Genomic DNA, 23107 nt, shown 5'->3' with positions numbered 1-23107 from the left:
TAACTGTGTAAAGAGGAAGGAAGAGCTTGAACACATTTGTTCGAGTTATTATCTTAAACTGCAGGCAAAGACGTTTCCACAGACTTTTTCTGTCACACCAGCTACCTCCTTTACAGTAAGAATATTTTTTACTTGAATTATACTGGTTTACTTAAGAAAGTAGCATTCCTATATCAAGCACAATAACCAATTAATGTGATGAAATGAATACAAAAAATAGGACTATGTATTGTGTTAGTTAAAATTAATACATATTTTGTTTATATCTGTAGAACAACGCCCTGAGAGAAACAAATTATGAATCTTAGAACAGCTGCAAGAGGCTTTGTAGCTTTCCTTCTGTCAGTACCAGGTTTGTAAATTCACGTTGTGAACATTAAGTTTATCTGTTTCAAAGGGTAACATGACAAGCAACCCGAATGAGGAGAGGGTGCACAACATGTTATGAATTTATCTAATGACATCTAGAGTATTGACCTGTTTTAAATAACAAATATGTTCTATTTTACTGAATATTGTAGCGTTGCATTTGAGATTTTAAACAGGCTTGTTGACCAAATTAACCCGTCAATGTGTTCAGTACAACATTGACGGGTTCATTTAGTTCCTATTTAAAGTTCAGTAGTCTTAAATTGAGACTGTTAACTTATGTTAGAAGTCAGCATTGGTCAACTGCCTTGTATTGTGTGTGTTTTTGCTCTGAATCCCTTGATGAGATGTGAGATGATGTCTCCATAGCTATAGGAGTTTCACTAGCTGTCTCACTGTGTTTATCACTATAGGTGTATCACTAGCTCTTCACTAGCTGCATAATGTTGGTGTCAAATTATGTTTTTGAACGTTACTCTGACAGCTCAGTGTTCAGCATGTATCTCTAGTTAGAGCTGCACATAGCCTCCATCTCATCTGTATCTTGTGATCATGCATTTCATCCTAATCATCATTGACAATGTGTTGGTTTTTTACAGCATTACAGGGTAATGATGACTGGGCAGTTACTTACCCATCTAGTAATATCTGCGCTTTGAGAGGATCAACAGTTGAAATCCACTGCAATTATGAATACCCTTATTATACAGTGGAGAAAGAATTCTGGTTTACTAATATAGACAATGAGCCAGTGGATCTGAAAGATGATACAGACTATACAGGTCGTGTTGAATACCACTGTGGAGATCCCAGCTGTAACTGGTTTTACAGCAGCTGTACTGGGACTTGTACACTGAGAATCAAAGACCTGAGACAGAGTGACTCTGCTGATTACAAGTTTAAGATTACAACAGACAATGGAGGAGCATATAGTGGTGTCCCTGGAGTGAAGTTATCTGTGACAGGTGAACATTGATTACTAATTAATCTATTCAACTGTGTGTGCGTGTGTGTGTGCGTGTGTCTGTGTCATGTAGTTTAAGTATGAATGAAGAACTATCGTCCATGTTGAAGCAGGCTTCAGCCTCAGGGTAGGCCTACCAGTAGTACAGGGTAGGCTATGGCACTACTGATACCATTTGTTAATAATAGCATTTGTTTAATAACTAATGTGATATAACTGTCAACAGACGCTCCAGAGACCCCCTCAGTGAGTGTGACTCCCCCTGGTGTAATAAAGGAGGGCAGTTCAGTGAGTCTGACCTGCACCAGCGAGGCCAACCCAGTAGCAAAGTACACCTGGACCAAGGTTACTACAGATCATCCCCCCGGACGCAGTGTCCAAGGACAACAGCTTTCCTTTCATCGCATCCAGTCTTCTGACTCAGGACAATATCTCTGCACAGCTAAGAATGACCTAGGGACAAAAACTTCGTCCCCCATCTCTATTGATGTGAAATGTGAGTAAAATGAAGAACTATCGTCCATGTTGAAGCAGGCTTCAGCCTCAGGGTAGGCCTACCAGAAGTACAGGGTAGGCTACTGGTACTACTGATACCATTTGTTAATAATACCATTTGCTTAATAACAGAGCTGTCAAGCGATTAAAATATTTAATCGTGATTAATCGCATTAATGTCATAGTTAACTCACGATTAATCGCAAATTATTTTTCTATGCTAAATATTAGAGCTGTCAAGTGATTAAAATATTTAATCGTGATTAATCGCATTAATGTCATAGTTAACTCACGATTAATCGCAAATTATTTTTCTATGCTAAATATCCCTTGATTTTTTTATCCCATAATTCTTCTCATTTGAATTCTCTTATCAACATGGTGAAGTGCATCGGCTTGCCTTGTGCAAATGATTTTTTATTGATAACAACATTGGCATATACTGAACAAAACAGGACGATACAAAAAAAGAGCCTATAGTGCAATTAGTGCAATAGTGCAAACGACTGCTTTGAACAAATGTCATTTGAACATAGCAGTCAGGCTACTGCTTCTTTGTTTTGAGCCAAAGAAAAAAAAAGAAAAACATTTTTTATTTTTTTTTATTAAATAAAATAATTGCGTTAATCGCGCGATAAATTTTCTAACGCCGTTAAAATTGGTTTGCGTTAACGCCGTTAATAACGCATTGAACTGACAGCTCTACTTAATAACTAAAGTTATATTACTGTCAACAGACGCTCCAAAGACCCCCACAGTGAGTGTCAGGAGTCCCCCTGGTGTTATAAAGGAGGGCAGTTCAGTGAGTCTGACCTGCAGCAGCGAGGCAAACCCAGTAGCAAAGTACACCTGGTCCAAGGTTACTACAGGTCATTCCCCCGGACACACTGTCCAAGGACAACAGCTTTCCTTTCATCCCATCCAGTCTTCACACTCTGGACAATATCTCTGCACAGCTAAGAATGACCTTGGAACAAAATCTTCCCCCATCTCTATTGATGTGAAATGTGAGTAAAAGAACAAACTGAATAACATCATAACAAAGATGTTGAAGTTTGTCTAACCATGGATGAATCTGCATTCCATTCAATCCTCAAATGTCTTCTTTATATCGTTCATATCAACGTACATCATGTTTGTTGTACCTCTAGATGGGCCTAAACGCACATTTGTGAGACCAAGTCGCCCTGGTGAAATAATGGAGGGAGGTTCAGTGACTCTGAGCTGCAGCAGTGATGCCAACCCAGCAGCTAAGTACACCTGGTTCAAGGACAACCAACCTCTGCTCTGGGAACCAAGGCGACCTTATACCTTGGACTCAGTCAGCTCTAAAGACAGGGGAACGTACCGCTGCCAAGCAAGGAACCAATATGGATATCTGGGCTCCAACTCGGTTTTCATAAATGTCCAGTGTAAGTGGAAAACGATAATAATTGTTACGTCCCTCGCTAGGAAGAGGGAAGACAACATAAAACCTGATATCTTTGATAGAGTAAAGTGATTTATTAACACGGAACATGGATATTCAACCACACAAACACACAAATAGAGGAGTTGAAACTACAAAGGAAATCTGTTAAATCAAAAAATATATATATCCAAAGGAGGACTCCAGCATACATGCTCCTAGTGTCACTTACAAAGGTAAACTGCATATCTGTTTTCAGTAGTTTGAAAAGCTTACCCTGGCCCTGTCCCCAAGTAGCTAACAAGAGCCTCAATCTACTCAATAAACAATTAGTAACGCACAAACCAACATGAGTAAAGACACAGTGGCAGCTATGATTTGAAGCTTGTCAAATCTTTACTGTCTAATAACATATTTGCTATAACCGGTATTGCAAAATGTTTAGCTGCTATTCATAAATTGCTATATGCCTGGTCAATTAGGAGTCACAGTGATAGTTTATTATTCGACAGCATTCATATTTTATTATTCAAAACAGCATTCTGTAGATGACATTGCAGTTATGTGCATGGTTTCTTATCTTTAGGATGTACATATATCATTGTGTTTATGACAGACGCTCCAAAGACCCCTTCAGTGAGCGTGAGACCCTCTGGTGAAATAATGGAGGGAGGTTCAGTGACTCTGAACTGCAGCAGTGATGCCAACCCAGCAGCTGACTACACCTGGTTCAAGGACAACCAACCTCTGCCCTGGGAACCAAGGCGACCTTATACCTTGGACCCAGTCAGCTCTAAAGACAGGGGAACGTACCGCTGCCAAGCAGAGAACCAATATGGATATCTGGGCTCCAACTCGGTTTTCATAGATGTCCAGTGTGAGTGGAAAACGATAGTAACAAAAAACTTAAATTTAGGTAGTAATAATACAAATCTGTACCGTCTAATATGTCAACATATTTGCTATATATAGTCTTGCAAAATTGTTAAGCTGCTATTCATGTATTGCTTATGATTGGTAAACTATGATTCACATGGATATTGTGTTATTCGAAACAGCATTCTGTATCCCACTGACATTGTAGTTTTGTTCCCGGCATCTTATCTTTAGGATGTAAATATATATCAATGTGTTTATGACAGACGCTCCGAAGACCCCCTCAGTGAGCGTGAGACCCCCTGGTGAAATAAAGGAGGGAGGTTCAGTGACTCTGAGCTGCAGCAGTGATGCCAACCCAGCAGCTGACTACACCTGGTTCAGGGAACATGGAGGCTCAGTGGAGGAATTAGGAGAGAACTACACCATCAGTAACATCACAACTGAGCTTGGAGGAAATTATTACTGTGAAGCTCGTAATGCAGTTGGACTTCAGAATTCAACTTTGATGTTCCTTAATGTGACAGGTAATTGTTCCTTTAAAATAGCACATTGTTTAAAGACCGACCAAACACTTGAATAATACCTGAGTACTAACCCCATTGACAGACTCATGCAACGGTTCTATTCAATTTGTGATTGGCTTAAATAATGTGTTGCCCCTTTTATTAACATTGGTGCTGTACGAGAACCCCAGTTATAGATGTGTCCACGTTTTATAGAGTAAGAATACTCTTGAGTAAGAATCCATAATATTTTTTCATCAATTGTCAATCTGTTACATTTAGACAGTCTAAATGTAATATATATAGACATTATTTCATTGTGTTCCAGCCACATCATCATCACCATCATCAGTGACTACAATAACTGTGGCTAGAGGTACTGTTGCTGTTTTACTGGCCACCATACTCCTCCTCATCTTCCTCTGGATGAGGTGAGATATTCTCTCTCTCTCTCAACATCAACAACAACAACAACAACAATACTTCTACTTCTTCTTCTTCTTTTTCTTCTTCATCTTCTTCTTCTTCTTCTTCTTCTTATCCCTCTGTTCTCTTCCCCAGAAGAAAGAGGGCTTCTAGGAAAGCGCGTGGCCAGGGAGGAAGGCCAGATACCAGGGAGGAGGTGAGAGACAGGAAGCTATTCCTTACTAAGACTCCTTTACTCCTTCCACTACCGACTAGTGTGGTGGAAATACCCCGAGCCCATGCCTCTAAAATCTCATGTGCTTGCAGTTGTTGCCGTTTCTGTAACTCCTAGCCCTTTCGCTACGAGACCTTTATGACAATATGCAGATACATGCTTAAGAGATTAGCTTTAAAGGGGAACCATCACAAAAGGGGAACCAAATCAAATAGCATAAATTATTTTTTATAATACTAACGTGACGCTTAGATAGAAAAGTTTTAATGGACGAGGTTATGTATTAAAGTTATGTTTAGTCACATCTATTCATCAACATTTGTTAACTTATTGTTGCATTTCTAATTTATCATTCAATAAGTTGACTACCCATACAGCTGTAGCTGACGTTATGGGGCAAATTCAATTGTGGGGTAGCCCATTGCTGTTATCCGTGGTCATACAATTATACCAAAAATAACTTTACGAGTACCGAAATCCCAGACAAGTTGGACCATTTAGGCCAACTTTTTCACGTTTCTTTTTTTGTGAGATCAAGAGTTAGATATAGAGTGCGATCTAGGCTGAGAACAAACTAACAAACTGAGAGACCTCCGCCAGTGCACAGAATGAGAAGACAGAGGGATGGAAGTATTGATGTCTAATCCAAGCAAACAAAGATGTCTATTTTTCCACGTTTAAGAACAATCTTACAAGCTGTCACTGAAACCTATCAATGATTAGAAAAAGGAATATGTTCAAGAAGAAGAGTCCTAAAGTGAAACCTACAGCGTCCTGCACTGTGGAACCACTAGTCACCCCCAACGGGCCCTAAATGAACCATGAAAACATGAGCTTCTGAACAGCCATTTGAGAGTAAAGTGTTTCCTAAATGTACTACTCTGTCCTCTCTCCCCGTCAGTTTCTTCCGTGTCCTGTGTACGAAAACCTTTAAGCTCTGACCAATCGCTCGGCTTCTGCAGCACAGAGAGAACCAATTGAAGAGCAGGATGACGTGCCTTGTGGGTTTGCTGGTGCTCTGGTAGAGTCTGATCAGACAGAGCAGGTCCTTTACTCTGCCATCAACCTTAAAATACCCGAGGCTGTCCCTGAGTAAGCCCTCTTGATAGTTCTTGAAAATAAACTTTGTGGCTTGAGACTTCCTCATCAAGTAAACCCAGTCGAAGAGTTTCTTCTCTTTATCTTTCTTTAACTTTTCAGCGACAGTAAACAGATGTCAGAGTTGTATGTACCACCATCAAATAAATATCCAAGAAAATGCATTATTTTTAGATAGATCCAGCATTAAATGGGTTTTGATGAAATTTCTAGCAATACAATTGTATGTTATTGTCATAATCTTCGTTCAGCATGAGTATAGTTCGTTTGGTTGTTAGTTACTAAGAATATTCTTCTCGCCAGAAAAAAAAACGCTTTCTATCATTGCTTTGTTGGATGATGTGGGAGCTGCTATCACTGATAACCAAACATGGTTGACATTTATTTTATTCTCAGTGGAAAATGTAATATTACGTTTGTTTCGACATTAAAATGTGTTTGAAAACATGTCTAGAAATGTGCTTTTTATTGTCATAATCTTCTTTCAGTGCTTGTATATGATGTTTAGTGAGTAAGTTAAACTGCTTATGGTGTTTTTCATGCCTCCAGGCTATGTTCTGTTTAAGAAATAACCTAAATGATATATAAAAACACGTATTTCAAAAATGGGGAAACATGCAGTCTGGTCTCATAAAATGTTCATATGATATCTTCGGAAAGGTTATGCACAATTTTCCTCACGATTCCTGCAAATGTCTGGCAGCATGAGTGGTCAGTGCGCCTGCACAAGCCCCAAGGAGTGCCGAACCAGAAAACATTGCAACACATGCAATATTCCGATGGTTTCGGCATTAAAATGTGTTGATACCATACCTGATCTCCTGATCTCTAGGTTTGTGACTGGTTTGGCTTGATTTCCAAACATGGGCACAGCCATAAATTGTTCTAATAACTCAGACAACCAATCAGATTAAGTAACTAAGTAAAAAGGGGTGTTATTCAGTTGGTGAATAACCAACTGGATATTACTAGACCACTATATATATATATATATATATATATATATATATATATATATATATATATATATATATACATATATATATATATATTGAGTGCGACCTAGGCTGAGCTCAAGGTGACAAACTGAGAGACTTTTGCCAGTGAGCAGAATGAGAAGTATATGAGTAGTATTAGAAGTTATTGATGTCTAATCCAAGCAAACAAAGACGTCGATTTTTCCACGTTTAAGAACAATCCTACAAGCTCAACTGTCACTGAAACCTAGCAATGATTAGAAAGAGGAATATGTTCAAGAAGTGAAACCTGCATGGGCTTCTGAACAGCCATTTGAGAGTAAAGTGCTTTCTAAATGTACTACTCTGTCCTCTCTCCCCGTCAGTCTCCTCCGTGTCCTGTGTATGACAACGTCTCAGCTCTGACCAATCGCTCGGCTTCTGCAGCACAGAGAGAACCAATAGAAGAGCAGGATGACCCTCACTATGCCAGCATCCACATCTCTCGCTCTAAGAACCAGGAAGTGCCTAGTGGGTTTGCTGGTGTGCTGGTAGAGTCTGATCATACAGAGCAGGTCCTTTACTCTGCCATCAACCTTAAAAGACCCAAGGCTGTCCCTGAGTAAGCCCTCTTGATAGTTCTCGAAGATAAACTTTGTGGCTTGAGACTTCCTCATCAAGTCATTTATAAACCGTGTAGAATTTTTAGAGTTGCTTAACTTCTCTTTATCTTTTTTTTTACTTTTCAGCGACAGTAAACTGATGTCAGAGTTGTATACCACCATCAAATATATGTCCCAGAAAATGCATTATTTTTAAATAGATTCAGCTTTAAATGGGTTTTAATACAATTTCTAGCAATACAATTGTATGTTATTGTCATAATCTTCGTTCAGCATTTGTATAATTTGTTTTGTTTGTTAGTTACTAAGAATATTCTTCTCGCCAGAAAAAAAACGCTTGCTATCATAATTGCTTTGTTGGATGATGTGGGAGCTGCAATCACTGATAACCAAACATGGTTCACATTTATTTTATTCTCAGTGGAAAATGTAATATTACGTGTTTCGGCATTAAAGTCAAGTGTGTTTGAAAACATGTCTCGCGAGAAGTGTGCTTTTTATTATCATAATCTTCTTTCAGTGCTTGTATACGAGTAAGTTAAACTGCTTATGGTGTTTTTCATGCTTCCAGGCTATGTTCAGTTGCTGTCTTACTGGTCCCCATACCCCTCCTCATCTTCCTCTGGATAAGGTGATAAGTCTCCATTTCTTACTTAGCCATCCTTGACTAAGACAGACAAATGCCCCGAGCCCACACCTCAAAACCACGTGTAAAAATTCTAGTTGTTGCTTTAGTTGTTCCTGTTAATCCAACCCTGCAACTCTGAGAACTTTCTGCCATACGCAAATATAATTGCTAAGAGATTAGCTATTAAGGGGAACCAGCAGGCACAGCTATGTTATATTGTAAGTTAAAAATGCTTCATGCTTCTTGTAAGAGGGTTCCGCAAATTAATTCTGTTTCTGTGAAAATTCCCATTAAAGTTAGACTATTGATGTCGAGAGTGAGATCTAGGTTGAGATCTTCAGCACGATCAAGAGGACAAACTAAGGGTCTTCTACCAGGGAGCAGAATGACCAGACGGAGTGATGGAGGTAATGATGTGTAATCCAAGCAAATAAATAACTATTTGAGATTGATACTCACAGCCCGGGACAGTTTGAGGAAACCTAGAAGTGGTTAGCAAAAGGAACACATTTGAAGAAGTGAAGCCTACACCAGCCTGCATGCTGGGACCACAAATCCCCACCAAAGGTCACAAAATGAACCAGAAACACAGGAAGTTTAACGTTTTTGTATGCATACTCTTATGTCCTCTCTTCCCATCGGTCACTTCCTGTTTCTGTGTTTCAAAAAACCTCAGCTCTGACCATTCGCTCAGCTCAGACAACACAGAGGGAAGCAAAGGAAGAGCAGGATGACCGTCACTATCCACCCACATCTCTGGCTAAGAGAACCGAAAGTGTCTCAATGTCCTGTGGGATCCCCCCGTCCGATCAGATCAGATAGACCAAGTCTTTTACTCTCTGGTCAACTTTCCAAGACCCAACGCTGTCCCTGGGTAAACCCCTTCTGATACTATCTTAGATATTCAACTCTTAAGTTCTAAATCTTTGTTAAATCTGCTTTCCAGGGTAACTGATTTTGAAAATGTCTCCATCTTCTTTTCAGGGACACTGACCCGACCTCAGAGGGGTACAGCATACTTCATTTCGATGATAAGTAATGTAGTTTGTAACATCGCAGTGCTACGAATTGATCCTGGTCAAATCTTGAAATACACAAGCCTAACCCAAGTTTAAAGAACATAGGATACACGTTTAACTCTATGGGTTTTATATCTACATGCTATTGTATGATTCATTGTCCATTTTGGGTCACCAGGTTATAGCATTCTGACACCCACCACCACCACCACCACCACCAAAGTCTAATAGGAGTGAGTGAGAATGGTGTGTGCCAGACAGTGACAACCTGAACTGCTATGTATGCCTCCCCTAAATGGAAAAAAATGTTGACCGGCACTCAGTTGAATCTCCACCACCTGCTCATTGCCTGAATGTACTGCACATGGGAGGGGAGGTCTTCAAGGAGAGCTCAACCTGCTCCACTCGTTCATTGGTTTGTATGGTAGATAGCTCCCTCTATAGGCTACATACAGCTATTGCACGCATATCCGCTGCTTGGCTGATTTGGTTACCAGGTCACCTGCTGATGTGACACACCTGTCAATTCTGTAGTAAAGCCAGGCACTGGATATGATCAGAACAAATTATTTAATTAAAGAGTCCGACTATTATTTTAGATTTATAGGTAAGACTAGAGGTTTACTGATTTTGGCTAATACTCTTTCTTTTTTTATACTGTTTTTCCTGAATGGAGTACCCTCTAATGTTTTTGACCAAATCACTTTAAACTATTTTTGATTTACTCTTCCAAATAATTATACACATTTTAAGGGTTAATATTTATCGTGACAACGCCATTTAACAACTTCATTTGAAATGTACAAACAACTCGTAGGCCCCCCCCCACACACACTAAATAATGTGTTATTATTAATGTACGATGCATCATTCCGATAATTGTATGCTTATTTAATACGATTATCACCATACTCTGATTGATTTACTAATTTCCTAAAAATTACTTTTATGGTTTGGTATTATCATACAGCCTACTAGGCTTTGTAAATAGTAATGATGCAACGGCGGACGTGATCGACGTGGGTCCGTTGAAGATGGATCTAAGCCCTGAAAAAGGTGTCACGGACCAACGCGTTGTGGAGCCGCCGGCGTAGACGATAATGCGCCGCCTGAGAGCTGTGATGTCATCGTGGAGCTTAGGGACATGAGAATGATGAGGATGATGATGTCACCTTCCTACTGTGGCGAGCAGGGCACCCGAGGGACACGAATGCTGTGTAGTGTTTTTTTTAAGTGTTTGTGTGTGTATTGTGTCCTCACACACGGTCTGCATTTTACATTCTATATTTATGTAATAGATGCTGACATCAAGAAAGTGTCCACAGACACTCCCACTCTCACTTGTCATGCATACAAACTCTGTATATGAAATGCAACCACAAACTATAAATAATTTTACTTTTCATCTTCCATCTCTCTGTCTCTGTCGCTCTCTGGGAGGATGAACAATAGAGGGGATCATGTCCTCTATCTCCATGGTTAATCAGAGCTTGCTCGCTCCACTCCCTGCCACGGCGCTCTTTAATAAATCACCTCTGAGACGACAGGCCTGTCCACACAACCTGGAGCCTACTGTCTCTACCTCTTTCCCTCTCTCTATATACCCATACCTCGCTCGCTCTCTCCCTCTGTCTCTCTACCTCTCTGCATACATCTCAACCTCTCTCTCTCTCTCTATAGCTCTGCCTCGCTCACTTGCTCTCTCTCTCTTTTTATCCGTCTTTCTCGTTCTATCTCAATCAGGACGATACGCAGCCTTTCCATGTACTTATCCCTAACTCCCTCCCTTTCCTTCTCTCTTGCTCACACTCTCCCTCCCCCTTTGATTTTCCTCATCAATCTCTCTCTCCCACGCCCCCCCCCCTATCACTTTTACTCCTCGTCTCTCGTTCATCTTACTTCCTATTCTGTCCATCCCCCTAGGTGAGTGTGTCGCACAAAGTGTCCCGTGATGACGTCCGCAAAACACAAATCTGTAACGGGGGGGTTAGGCAGAACCCAAGTGCACAGACTGCTGGTGACAGGGGAGTCCAAAGGTTTTATTGATCGCACAGATGATCAGGGTCGGGCAGGCAGAGTAAACGGGACAGACAAGAGTTCGGGAACCGGCAGGCAATCAGGTAGACTGGGGGTACCGTCGCCGGGCGGGTAGTCGGGCAGGCGAGGGGTCGATATCCACCAGGTACTGTACCCCACGTCCACGGCGGTGGGAGCGAAGGAGGCGCCGGACAGTGTACACCGGACCGCCGTCGACGAGCTGAGGGGGAGGAGGAGGCGGAACGGGAGGAGCCAGAGTGCTCTCCTGGACGGGGTTGACTCTGGAGACATGGAATGTCGGGTGGATCCTCATGGACCCAGGGAGCCGACGGCGTACCGCCTCCGGGTTAATGACACGAGTGATGGGGAAGGGGCCTACAAACCTGGGGGCCAGCTTACGACTCTCCAACTTAAGGGAGAGGTTACGGTTTGAGAACCAGACCTTGTGGCCCGTCTGGTAGACAGGGGCCGGCGTACGGCGCTGGTACGCCGGTGGAGGGTTCAACCGTCTCGTCGGGGCACTCGGGGAACTGTCGGGAGAGAGCATCAGGCTTAACATTACGAGAACCAGGACGATAGGACAGGGTGAAATTAAACAGGTCGAAAAACAGTGACCAGCGGGCCTGTCTGGAGTTGAGCCTCATGGTGGACTGAATATACTCAAGGTTACGATGATTGGTCCAAACCACGAACGGAACCCTGGTACCCTCTAGCCAGTGCCGCCCCTCCTCATAGGCCTCTGTTGCCACTTGCCAATGTCATAATTTCTCTCCGAGGGGGTTAGGCTGCGAGAGAAAAAGGCGCAGCCGGCCAGGAGGTCACAGCAGAGACCTTGGCTGGATCCAAGGAGTTGTCCAGGAGGCGGCGGAGAACCGACCGGATGTGGGTGACGTGCTCCTCAAGATTGCGGGAAAAAATCTGGATGTCGTCCAGGTACACAAAGACAAACTTATTTAACAGATAATGCCTACCAGATGGTAGGCATTTCTCAGTTCGAGCTTGGTGAAGACCGTTGCCCCCTGGAGCAGCTCAAAGGCAGTGGAGAGTAGTGGAAGGGGATAGCGGTTCTTCACCGTGATGTTGTTCAGGCCTCGGTAGTCGATACAGGGTCTCAGGGACTTGTCCTTACCCACGAAGAAGAACCCCGCCCCAGCCGGTGACGAGGAGGGTCGGATGATCCCCGCTGCTAAAGAATTCTGGATGTACTGGATGTGGAAATAGTCTGCCAAAGACGTTGACGTCGCTTAGCAACAAAAGACGCTGGGGTTGAAAAGTTACCGGACTACTTGAGGAGTGATACCAAAGACGTCATTATAGGCAAAAAGTCCCGTTTTCCTTGACAGCGGTCAATTTATATCTAGCATTCACAGCGAAGTTGTGAAGAGCCCATGCAAGTGAACGGAGCGTTCCACGGCATTGAGAAGACCCGTGTAATGATCCATAATAATTCAACTTGTTTTATTTATTTATGTATACATTTTTTTTCAAGTGGTGGGCACAAAATTATTCTTGACGAAATCTGGAGGGGACGCGTCCCCGGCGTAATCGACGCCTATGTGTACAGCTCTGATGGATTTCAACCTCTCTACTTTGCTCAATATAGCAATCGTTTATGAGTATGAATATGAATCTTGTTGAATAAATATATATCAGGAAGAATGTGTATTTTGACCTCCGGAAGCCTTTTTTACGGGCACAAAAATACTCAGTATCCTGTCCAAGTTCTCCATTGAGGGTTCATGTATTTTAGTACATTTAAAAAATAAACGTGTTGATGAATACATTCCAAATGTTTGTAAAGTAATGCAGATCACAACTTTCACCACTATGTGGCAGTAGATAATCACATTGAGGCATTTTATTTAGTAGGCTATTCAAACTCTATATATATATATATATATATATATTCTATTTCTATAATATATATCTATATGATCGTATCTTTATATATATTTACCAACTATATATAATCTAAATATATACGATATTCAACCCCTATATTCTTTATTTTACCTCTATATTTTATATCTATATTTTTTATATTCTGTATTCTACTTCAAACGTTATCCTATATGTAGTTTATATCTTTATTCTATATCTATATTCTACATCTATATCCTATATAATATGACTATATTCTATATCAAAATGCTACATGTTCTCCGCTGGTCAACTGACCACTAGTTATTTTCAGGGTAGCTGATAAACTGCACTGCCTGTTTAATGTGGTCTGGGTGAATATCCTCTTTCTACTTTGCATTTGTCTCTGAGGCCCAGCAGTGCATGGTATTCATGCAGTTCATATTAACTGTGTAAAGTGGAAGGAAGACCTTGAACACATTTGTTCGAGTTATTATCTTAAACTGCAGGCAAAGACGTTTCCACAGACTTTTTCTGTCACACCAGCTACCTCCTTCATAGTAAGAATATTTTTTACTTGAATTATACTGGTTTACTAAAGAAAGTAACATTCCTATATCAAGCACAATAACCAATTAATGCGATAAAATGAATACAAAGAATAGACATAGAACTATGTATTATGTTAGTTAAAATTAATACATATTTTGTTTATATCTGTAGAACAACGCCCTGAGAGAAACAAACTATGAATCTTAGAACAGCTGCAAGAGGCTTTGTAGCTTTCCTTCTGTCAGTACCAGGTTTGTACATTTAAATAACAAATATGTTCTGTTTTACTGAATATTGTAGCGTTGCATTTGAGATTTTAAACAGGCTTGTTGACCATTTCCTGATTACCAGGCAACTCAGAATTCAGTACAACATTGATGGGTTAACTGAGTTCCTTTTTAAAGTGGAACAGACTTAAGTTGAGTCTGTGAACTTATTGTTAGAAGCCAAGATTGGTCTCCTGCCTTGTATTGTGTGTGTTTGTGCACTCTATCCCTTGATGAGATGTAGGATGATAAATCCATGCTGTAGCTGGTTTATCACTAGCTGTCTCACTGTATTCACCACTAGGTGTATCAATAGCTTTTCACTAGCTGCATATTGTTGGTGACCATGTTGTTCTTGGACGTTTCTCTGACAGCTCAGTGTTCAGCATGTATCTCTAGTTGCAGGTGCACCTAGCCACAATCTCATATGTATCTTGTGATCATGCATTTCATCAGCTGAACCATAATTCTCATGAGATGTGTTTGTTTTTTTACAGCATTACAGGGTTATAATAACTGGGCAGTTAATTACCCAGTTAGAAATGTCTGCGGTTTGAGAGGATCAACAGTTGAAATCAGCTGCACCTATAAATACCCTAAACACCTAAAAGTGGAGAAAAGATGGTGGTTTACTAATATACACAATGAGCTAGTAGATCTGAGAGATGATACAGACTATACAGGTCGTATTGATTACCACTGTGGAGAGCCCAGGTGTGGGTCCTACAGCTGTACTGGAACTTGTACACTGATAATCAAAGGCCTGACACAGAGTGACTCTGCTGAATACAAGTTTAGGGTTACAACAAACAAAGGAGGGGCATATAGTGGTGACCCTGGAGTGAAGTTATCTGTGACGGGTAAACATTGATTGCTAATGAATCTATTCAACTGTTTGTGTGTGTGTGTGTGTGTGTGTGTGTGTGTGTGTGTGTGTGTGTGTGTGTGTGTGTGTGTGTGTGTGTGTGTGTGTGTGTGTGTGTGTGTGTGTCTGTGTGTGTGGGTGTATGTGTGTGTGTGTGTGTGTGTGTGTGTGTGTGTGTGTGTGTGTGTGTGTGTGTGTGTGTGTGTGTGTAGGTGTGTATGTATGTGTGTGTGTGTGTGTGTGTGTATGCACCTGTTTATTCATTTTTGCGTAATTTCTTCCCTGGCCCAGATATCCAGATGGAAGTGGTCATTCGTCCTAGCAGTCTTTACAGGGTACAGCTGGAATGTCACAGCATGTGTGATTCAACCGGTCTTACGTACACCTGGTACAGGAATGGAATTCCTCAACAATATCAAAGAAGGTTTCTCTGGTTCTACATTAACTCAGACTACAGTGCTTCATGTGCTGTTCAAGGATCCAAACATCTCACCTCTCCATCAGTCTGTAAGAACTCCACAGTACACTGACACGAGTCCGAACGTAATGGGTCTTTAGTGTAACAAAGTACATGTAATTTAAGTATGAATATCATATATGTTGAGGCAGGCTTCAGCCTCAGGGTAGGCCTAACAGTAGTACAGGGTGGGCTACTGCTACTACTGAACATTTCAGATTTGGGTAGAACAGAAACATACACTACTTGCTTTTGATTTCATCCGTATGAAAAGCAGGATAACTACTAAGTTTGAAGCTATCAAATGTGTGAATTAGAAAAATAGCCGACTGCATAGATTTCCCTCTGGATTATAATTTTCGAAGATAATTCAGATAAAGGGCTCTCCAGTTGTTATGGACGGTTCCTTATTCATTTTTATTTTTATTGACATTCTGACCGCAGACAATCTATAATGTGCCACGTAAAATGACAACCTGCAAATTGCACTTAAAAATAAACTGGATAAACTGGATTCAATACAATGCTTGGACATGCTCATGACACTAGCCTTACAACTTCCTAATGCTTTCTTTTTATACTTGGGTACACAAACAAATGTTATATAACTATCTACAGACGCTCCAAAGAACCCCTCAGTGAGTGTCAGGAGTCCCTCTGGTGTAATAAAGGAGGGCAGTTCAGTTAATCTGACCTGCAGCAGTGATGCCAACGCAGCAGCTGACTACACCTGGTTCAAGGACAACCAACCTCTGCTCTGGGAACCAAGGCGACCCAGTAGCAGCGAGGCCAACCCAGTAGCAAAGTACACCTGGTCCAAGGTTCCTACAGATCATCCCCTCGGACACAGTGTCCAAGGACAACAGCTTTCCTTTCATCCCATCCAGTCTTCAGACTCCGGACAGTATCTCTGCACAGCTGAGAATGACCTTGGGACAGAAACTTCCTACCCATTCTCTATTGATGTGAAATGTGAGCAAAAGAACACTGAAATGAATAACATCATAACACTGATGTTAAAGTTTGTAAAAACCATGTCAACATTAAGATGATTCATCTCAATTCGTCCTGCATTCCATTCAATCCTCAAATGTCTTCTTTATATCATCATTCATATCAATGTACATCATGTTTGATTTACCTCTAGATGGGCCTAAACACACATTTGTGATACCAAGTCCCCCTGGTGAAATAATGGAGGGAGGTTCAGTGACTCTGAGCTGCAGCAGTGATGCCAACCCAGCAGCTAACTACACCTGGTTCAAGGACAACCAACCTCTGCCCTGGGAACCAAGGAGACCTTATACCTTGGACCCAGTCCGCTCTAAAGACAGGGGAACGTACCGCTGCCACGCAGAGAACCAATATGGATATCTGGGCTCCAACTCGGTTTTCATAGATGTCCTGTGTAAGTGAAAAACGATAATAATTGTTACGTCCCTCGCTAGGAAGAGGGAAGACAACATAAAACCTGGTATTTTTGGTAGAGTAAAGTGATTTATTAACACGGAACATGGATATTCAACCACACAAACACACAAATAGAGGAGTTGAAACTACAAAGGAAATCTGTTATAGCAAAAAATATATATATCCAAAGGAGGACTCCAGCATACATGCTCATAGTGTCACTTACAAAGGTAAACTGCATAGTTGTTTTCAGTAGTTTGAAAAGCTTACCCTGGCCCAGTCCCCAAGTAGCTAACAAGAGCCTAAATCTACTCAACAAACAATTAGTAACGCACAAACCAACATGAGTCAAGACACAGTGGCAGCTATGATTTGCAGCTTGTAAAATCTGTACTGTCTAATAACATATTTGCTATATCCGGTATTAGAAATGTTTAGCTGCTATTCATGTTTTGCTATATGCCTGGTCAATTAGGAGTCACTGTGATAGTTTATTATTCGACAGCAATCCTATTTTATTATTTAAAACAGAGTTCTGTATCCCACTGACATTGCAGTTTTGTGCGCGGTTTCGTGTCTTAAGGATGTACATATATCATTGTGCTTATGACAGACGCTCCAAAGACCCCCTCAGTGAGCGTGAGACCCCCTGGTGAAATAAAGGAGGGAGGTTCAGTGACTCTGAGCTGCAGCAGTGATGCCAACCCAGCAGCTGACTACACCTGGTTCAGGGAACATGGAGGCTCAGTGGAAGAATTAGGAGAGAACTACACCATCAGTAACATCACAACTGAGCTTGGAGGAAATTATTACTGTGAAGCTCGTAATGCAGTTGGACTTCAGAATTCAACTTTGATGTTCCTTAATGTGACAGGTAATTTGTTCCTTTAAAATAGCACATTGTTTAAAGACCGACCAAACCCTTGAATAATACTTTAGTACCAGCACCATCGATAGTAAGACACAGACTCATGCAACGGCTCTATTCAATTTGTGATTGGCTTAATTATGTGTTGCCACTTTTATTAACTTCGGTGCTGTACGAGCAGTCTAGTTATTTGAATACCCAGTGTACTCTAGAGTAAGAGTATCCATACTACGTTTTTTCATCAAGTGGAGATCTGTTACATCTAGCCTCTAATATATATATGGACAGTATTTCATCCTTCACATGAATCAAGTGTTAAATCACTGTGTTTCAGCCACACCATCATCAATGCCTACAACTGTGGCAGCAGGAACTGTAGCTGTTTTACTGGCCACCATGCTCCTCGTCATCTTCCTCTGGATGAGGTGAGATATTCTCTATCTCCATCATTTCTCCATCATTATTTCTTCTTCTTCTTCTTCTTCTTCTTCTTCTTCTTCTTCTTCTTCTTCTTCTTCTTCTTCTTCTTCTTCTTATCTCTCTGTTCTCTTCCCCAGAAGAAAGAGGGCTTCTAGGAAAGCGCGTGGCCAGGGAGGAAGGCCAGATACCAGGGAGGAGGTGAGAGACAGGAAGCTATTCCTTACTAAGACTCCTTTAGTCCTTCCACTACCGACTAGTGTGATGGAAATACCCCGAGCCCATACCTCTAAAATCTCATGTACTTGCAGTTTCTGTAACTCCTAGACCATTCGCTGCGAGACCTATGAGACAATATGCAAATACAATGCCCTAGAGATTAGCTTTAAAGGGGAACATTACGCAAGGGGAACCAAATCAAATAGCATGAATGCTTTTTTATAATACTAACGTGACTCTTAGATAGAAACTTGTCAATGGACGAGGTTACGTATTAAAGTTGTATTCACGTTGTGTTTAGTTATGTCTATTCATGCAATGTAGTTTCATTCTAATGAAATAGCATCAACATTTATTAACTTATTGTTACATTTCTAATTTATCATTAAATTAGTTGACTACCCATACGCTGTGGCTGGCGTTATGTGGCAAATTAAATTGTCGGTTAGCCCATTCTACTTGCTGTAGTTTGGTCTGGCTTTGCGAGACTAGCCCATTGCTGATATCTGTGGTCATATAAATCATACCAAAAATAACTTTACGAGCACCGAAATCCCAGACAAGTTGGAGCTTTGGGGCAACTTGTCCAGGTTCCTTTTTTTTTGTGAGATCAAGAGTGATAAATATATATATATATATATATATATATATATAAATATATATATATATATATATATATATATGCATAATATATCTATATATATATATATATATAGTGCGATCTTGGCTGAGATCAAGGGGACATACAGAGAGACTTCTGCCAGTGAGCAGAATGAGAAGACTGAGTTATAGAAGTAGTAATGTTTAATCCAAGCAAACAAACTGTCACTGAAACCTAGCAATGATTAGAAAGAGGAATATGTTCAAGAAGAAGAGTCTTAAAGTGAAACCTGCAGCGGCCTTCACTGCGGAAGCACTAGTCACCCCCAACGGTCTCTAAATGAACCATAAAAACATGAGCTTCTGAACAGCCATTTAGGAGTAAAGTGTTTTCTAAATGAACTACTCTGTCCTCTCTCCCCGTCAGTCTCCTCTGTGTCCTGTGTATGACAACGTCTCAGCTCTGACCAATCGCTCGGCTTCTGCAGCACAGAGAGAACCAATAGAAGAGCAGGATGACCCTCACTATGCCAGCATCCACATCTCTCGCTCTAAGAACCAGGAAGTGCCTTGTGGGTTTGCTGGTGTTCTGGTAGAGTCTGATCATACAGAGCAGGTCCTTTACTCTGCCATCAACCTTAAAAGACCCAAGGCTGTCCCTGAATAAGCACTCTGGATAGTTCTAGAAAATAAACTTTGAGGCTTGAGACTTCATCCTCCAAAGGGACAGCTTGTGGAGGCAAAGGCAAAGCCATTTATAAACATGTACAATTTACTGAGTTTCTTAACTTCTCTTTTTCACTTCTTCTTTTCACTGAAAGTAAACTGATGTAAGATCGGTATACCACCCTCAAATAAACATCCCAGAAAATGCATTATTTTGATATAGAATCAGCATAACATTTCTACCAACAAATTTGTATTTTATTGTCAGAATCTTCACATTGATTGTGTATATTGTTTAGTTTGTTAGTTACTAAGAATATTCCTCTCGCGAGAGAAAAACGCTTTAAATCATTTATTTGTCTGTTGATATGGGTGATGCTATCACAAAAAAAAGAAAATAAATAAACTTATCACAAAAAGTAAGGAAATTTGTGTATGGTTGATCATTTATCTATGGTTACAATGCTCTTTGGCAATAAATCTTATACCGTTGGAAAGCCTGTATAATTCCCTTTCAAATGGTGCCCCATTTGTAAGGAACAACCACTTGTGGGATGAGAAGCAGAGTTGAGTATGTGGGTTGCGCCCTTGAAAAAAATGCCAAATCTTCTCTGCCAATCCCAAACAGCCTATTCTGCCATTGACTCGTTTGCTGTTTGTTGGATCGGATGATTGAAGTTTGAAGAAACAAGACATATTGGCAATTAAACAATTTGTTCATTTCACAAACAGGAGCCTCAGTAGCGTAAGGAAGAACCATACACAGCCACAACAGCCTGGCACCTCCTCCTTATGCTGTCAACAGCCAGGTCACACACTGCTGTGGGATGGCATCCCATTCTTCAACCAGAATTTGTCGCAAATCAGCCAAATTTGTACCGGCTGCCAAAACCTAATCCATTCCAAACCTGCCTGGCAACAGATGATCGCGTCCGTTGCCTGGCAACGGACGATCGCGTCGAATGACGTGAAAGGTTCATGAACATTCGCGAACCTTCAAGCTCGTTCACATAAAGTAAAAAAAGAAGTGTTATCTAGCGATCCGTTATCTGTATTATGCTATTTCGTCCTTGACCTGCTTTAAACACTCAGTTTACTTGCTAAATTTGATTAAACAATTAAATACAATACAAATATAAAGTAAAAACAAGTGTTATCTAGCGATCCGTTTTCTGTATTATGTTATTTCGTCTTTGGCAACATGAGCGCGAATGTTTTTTGAAACCCGCTTTAAACACTCAGTTTACTAGCTAAATTTGATTAAACAATTAAATACAATACAAATATAAAGTAAAAACAAGTCTTATCTAGCGATCCGTTATCTGTATTATGTTATTTTGTCTTTGGCAACATGAGCGCAAATGTTTTTTGAAACCTGCCCGGCAACGGACAACCCTTACGTAATCAGTTGTCCGTTGCCTGGCAACGGACAACTGATGACGTGCCCGGTACAAATTTGGCAGCCGGTACAAATTTGGCGTGACACCTCCACCAAAAGATGTTATTCTATCGGTGCAGCAATCAGCATAGCGTTCTCCACGTCTTCTCCACACTTTGAACCCACGATCCAACTGCTGTGGGCAGAATCTGGACTCCTCACTGAACATAACGTTCCTCCACATGTTCAGGTTCCAGTGCACGTGTTGCCGACACCAGTGCAAACGGGCCTGACGGTGAAGGGCAGTCATGGCAGGACTCCTGGCAGCCCAATGAAACCGGAGTTTGGCTGCTTGTAGTCTGTTCCGGATCGTCTGGGCAGAGAGCCGTTGGCCATATCGTCCTGCAAACCTTGACTGCAAACCTGTAGAAGACAGCCTACGGCACCCAAGTGCTGACAGGGTGATAAAACGGTCTCCAAGGGGTGTCGTCTTCTTGGGACGCCCACCTCGCGGCCTGTCTTTGACATCCCCTGTTATATGGAACATGGCCTTCAGTTTGGAGAGGGTACTAGTGTCAGGTTCCACAAAATGGCAGACGAGAACCCAATAGCACGACAAGAGAAACAGTTCAGGTGAAGAAACATTGTTTATTCCAAGCAGAGGTCAAACCAGGTAGTCAATCCGTGTAGCAAACAAATTCAGTAGGAGCAGGCAAAAGAGAAGGTCCAAAGTCCAAACAGGTAAGTCAATCATGTAGGAAGGTCAATCCAGTAGAAGCAGGCAAAATGGAAGGTCCAAAGTCCAAACAGGCAGGTCAATCCAGTAGGCAGGTCAATCCAGTAGAAGCAGGCAAAAGGGAAGGTCCAAAGTCCAAAAAGGCAGGTCAATACATGAGCAGGCAGGTTCAGGATCAGAATGAGAAGACGCGGGAGAGCTAGGTAAACACACTAGACAATCTGGCAAAGAACTGAGGGAAATGGACCGGTACATATACTGAGGGGCTGATTAGCTGATGAGGAGCAAGCGAGTATGGGGGTGGGGCAGGCCAGGTGAATGAAAACAGCAGGTAATGCAGACTAGGAGGGAGTGGCAGTCTGAAATGACATGAGTTAGTGTGGCAAAACAGGAAACAGACAAATGAAAAACTAGAACCTTGCTGAAGTTGTGACAACTAGGGATCGCTCCAACTAATGCCGCAACTTGGTTTTGCAGAACACCAGCTTGAAGTTGCCCAATCAGGTGCCAATCAGGCGCCTTTTTTCCCCTCGAAATAGGTCCGAAAAAGTCGGGTCGTCTTATATTCGGGGTCTAGTATTCAGAGCGCATCATCTCTTCTTCGCCTCTCCCTTTAAATGTCAATACACATTCGCGGCCCCAGGTGGCGCCAAAAATTGGTTCCGGGAAGGAGTAGTCCAGCGTCCTTAACAACCGGCCCGTTACCGGTGTTTAAAGATGGAAAGACAGGCTGGCCATTTAGAGACAAGTGGCTCAAAAGTGGGTCAGGTCAATCAACAACAGTGGAGGAGCTATGATGTCCATTTTAAAATAATGGTCGTCAATAAAGCAGAGTCAAGTAACAACTGCCAAGCTGCCAAGAAGTTCGGGGTCACGGAGGGTCACGTAAGAAGATGGCGAGCACAAAAACAACGTCTCAAAGATGCCAACAGTCAGCGCAAATCTGGTCTGCAAATCTTTTTTTCTAAATGTTTGTGTTGAAAACGGGGGGTCTTCTTATAATCAGGGTTGTCTTATGTTCGGACCAATACAGTAGATAAGTTGTAGTTTGTAACATCGCAGTGCTACGAATTGGTCAAATTTTGAAATGCACAATCCTAACCCAAGTTTAAAAAACATAGGATACGCGTTTAACTCTATGGGTTTATATCTACATGCTATTGTATGATTCATTGGCCATTTTGGGTGACCGGG

General features: G+C 41.4%; 1 protein-coding gene across 1 annotated transcript in view; it reads left to right on the top strand.

The window, feature by feature from the left end:
- The window catches only part of LOC115560666 (carcinoembryonic antigen-related cell adhesion molecule 5), a 141274-nt gene that overhangs the window by 17906 nt on the left and 100261 nt on the right, over nucleotides 1-23107 (top strand). Inside the window, exon 6 of the mRNA XM_030380121.1 lies at nucleotides 16824-17027. Within this exon, the coding sequence (XP_030235981.1) occupies nucleotides 16824-17027 (204 nt within the window). The remainder of the gene's footprint in view (nucleotides 1-16823; nucleotides 17028-23107) is intronic.

The sequence above is a fragment of the Gadus morhua genome, chromosome 16 (genome assembly GCF_902167405.1).
Source record: "Gadus morhua chromosome 16, gadMor3.0, whole genome shotgun sequence".
Lineage (NCBI taxonomy): Eukaryota > Metazoa > Chordata > Actinopteri > Gadiformes > Gadidae > Gadus > Gadus morhua.
This window is presented reverse-complemented; position numbering and strand designations above follow the sequence as displayed.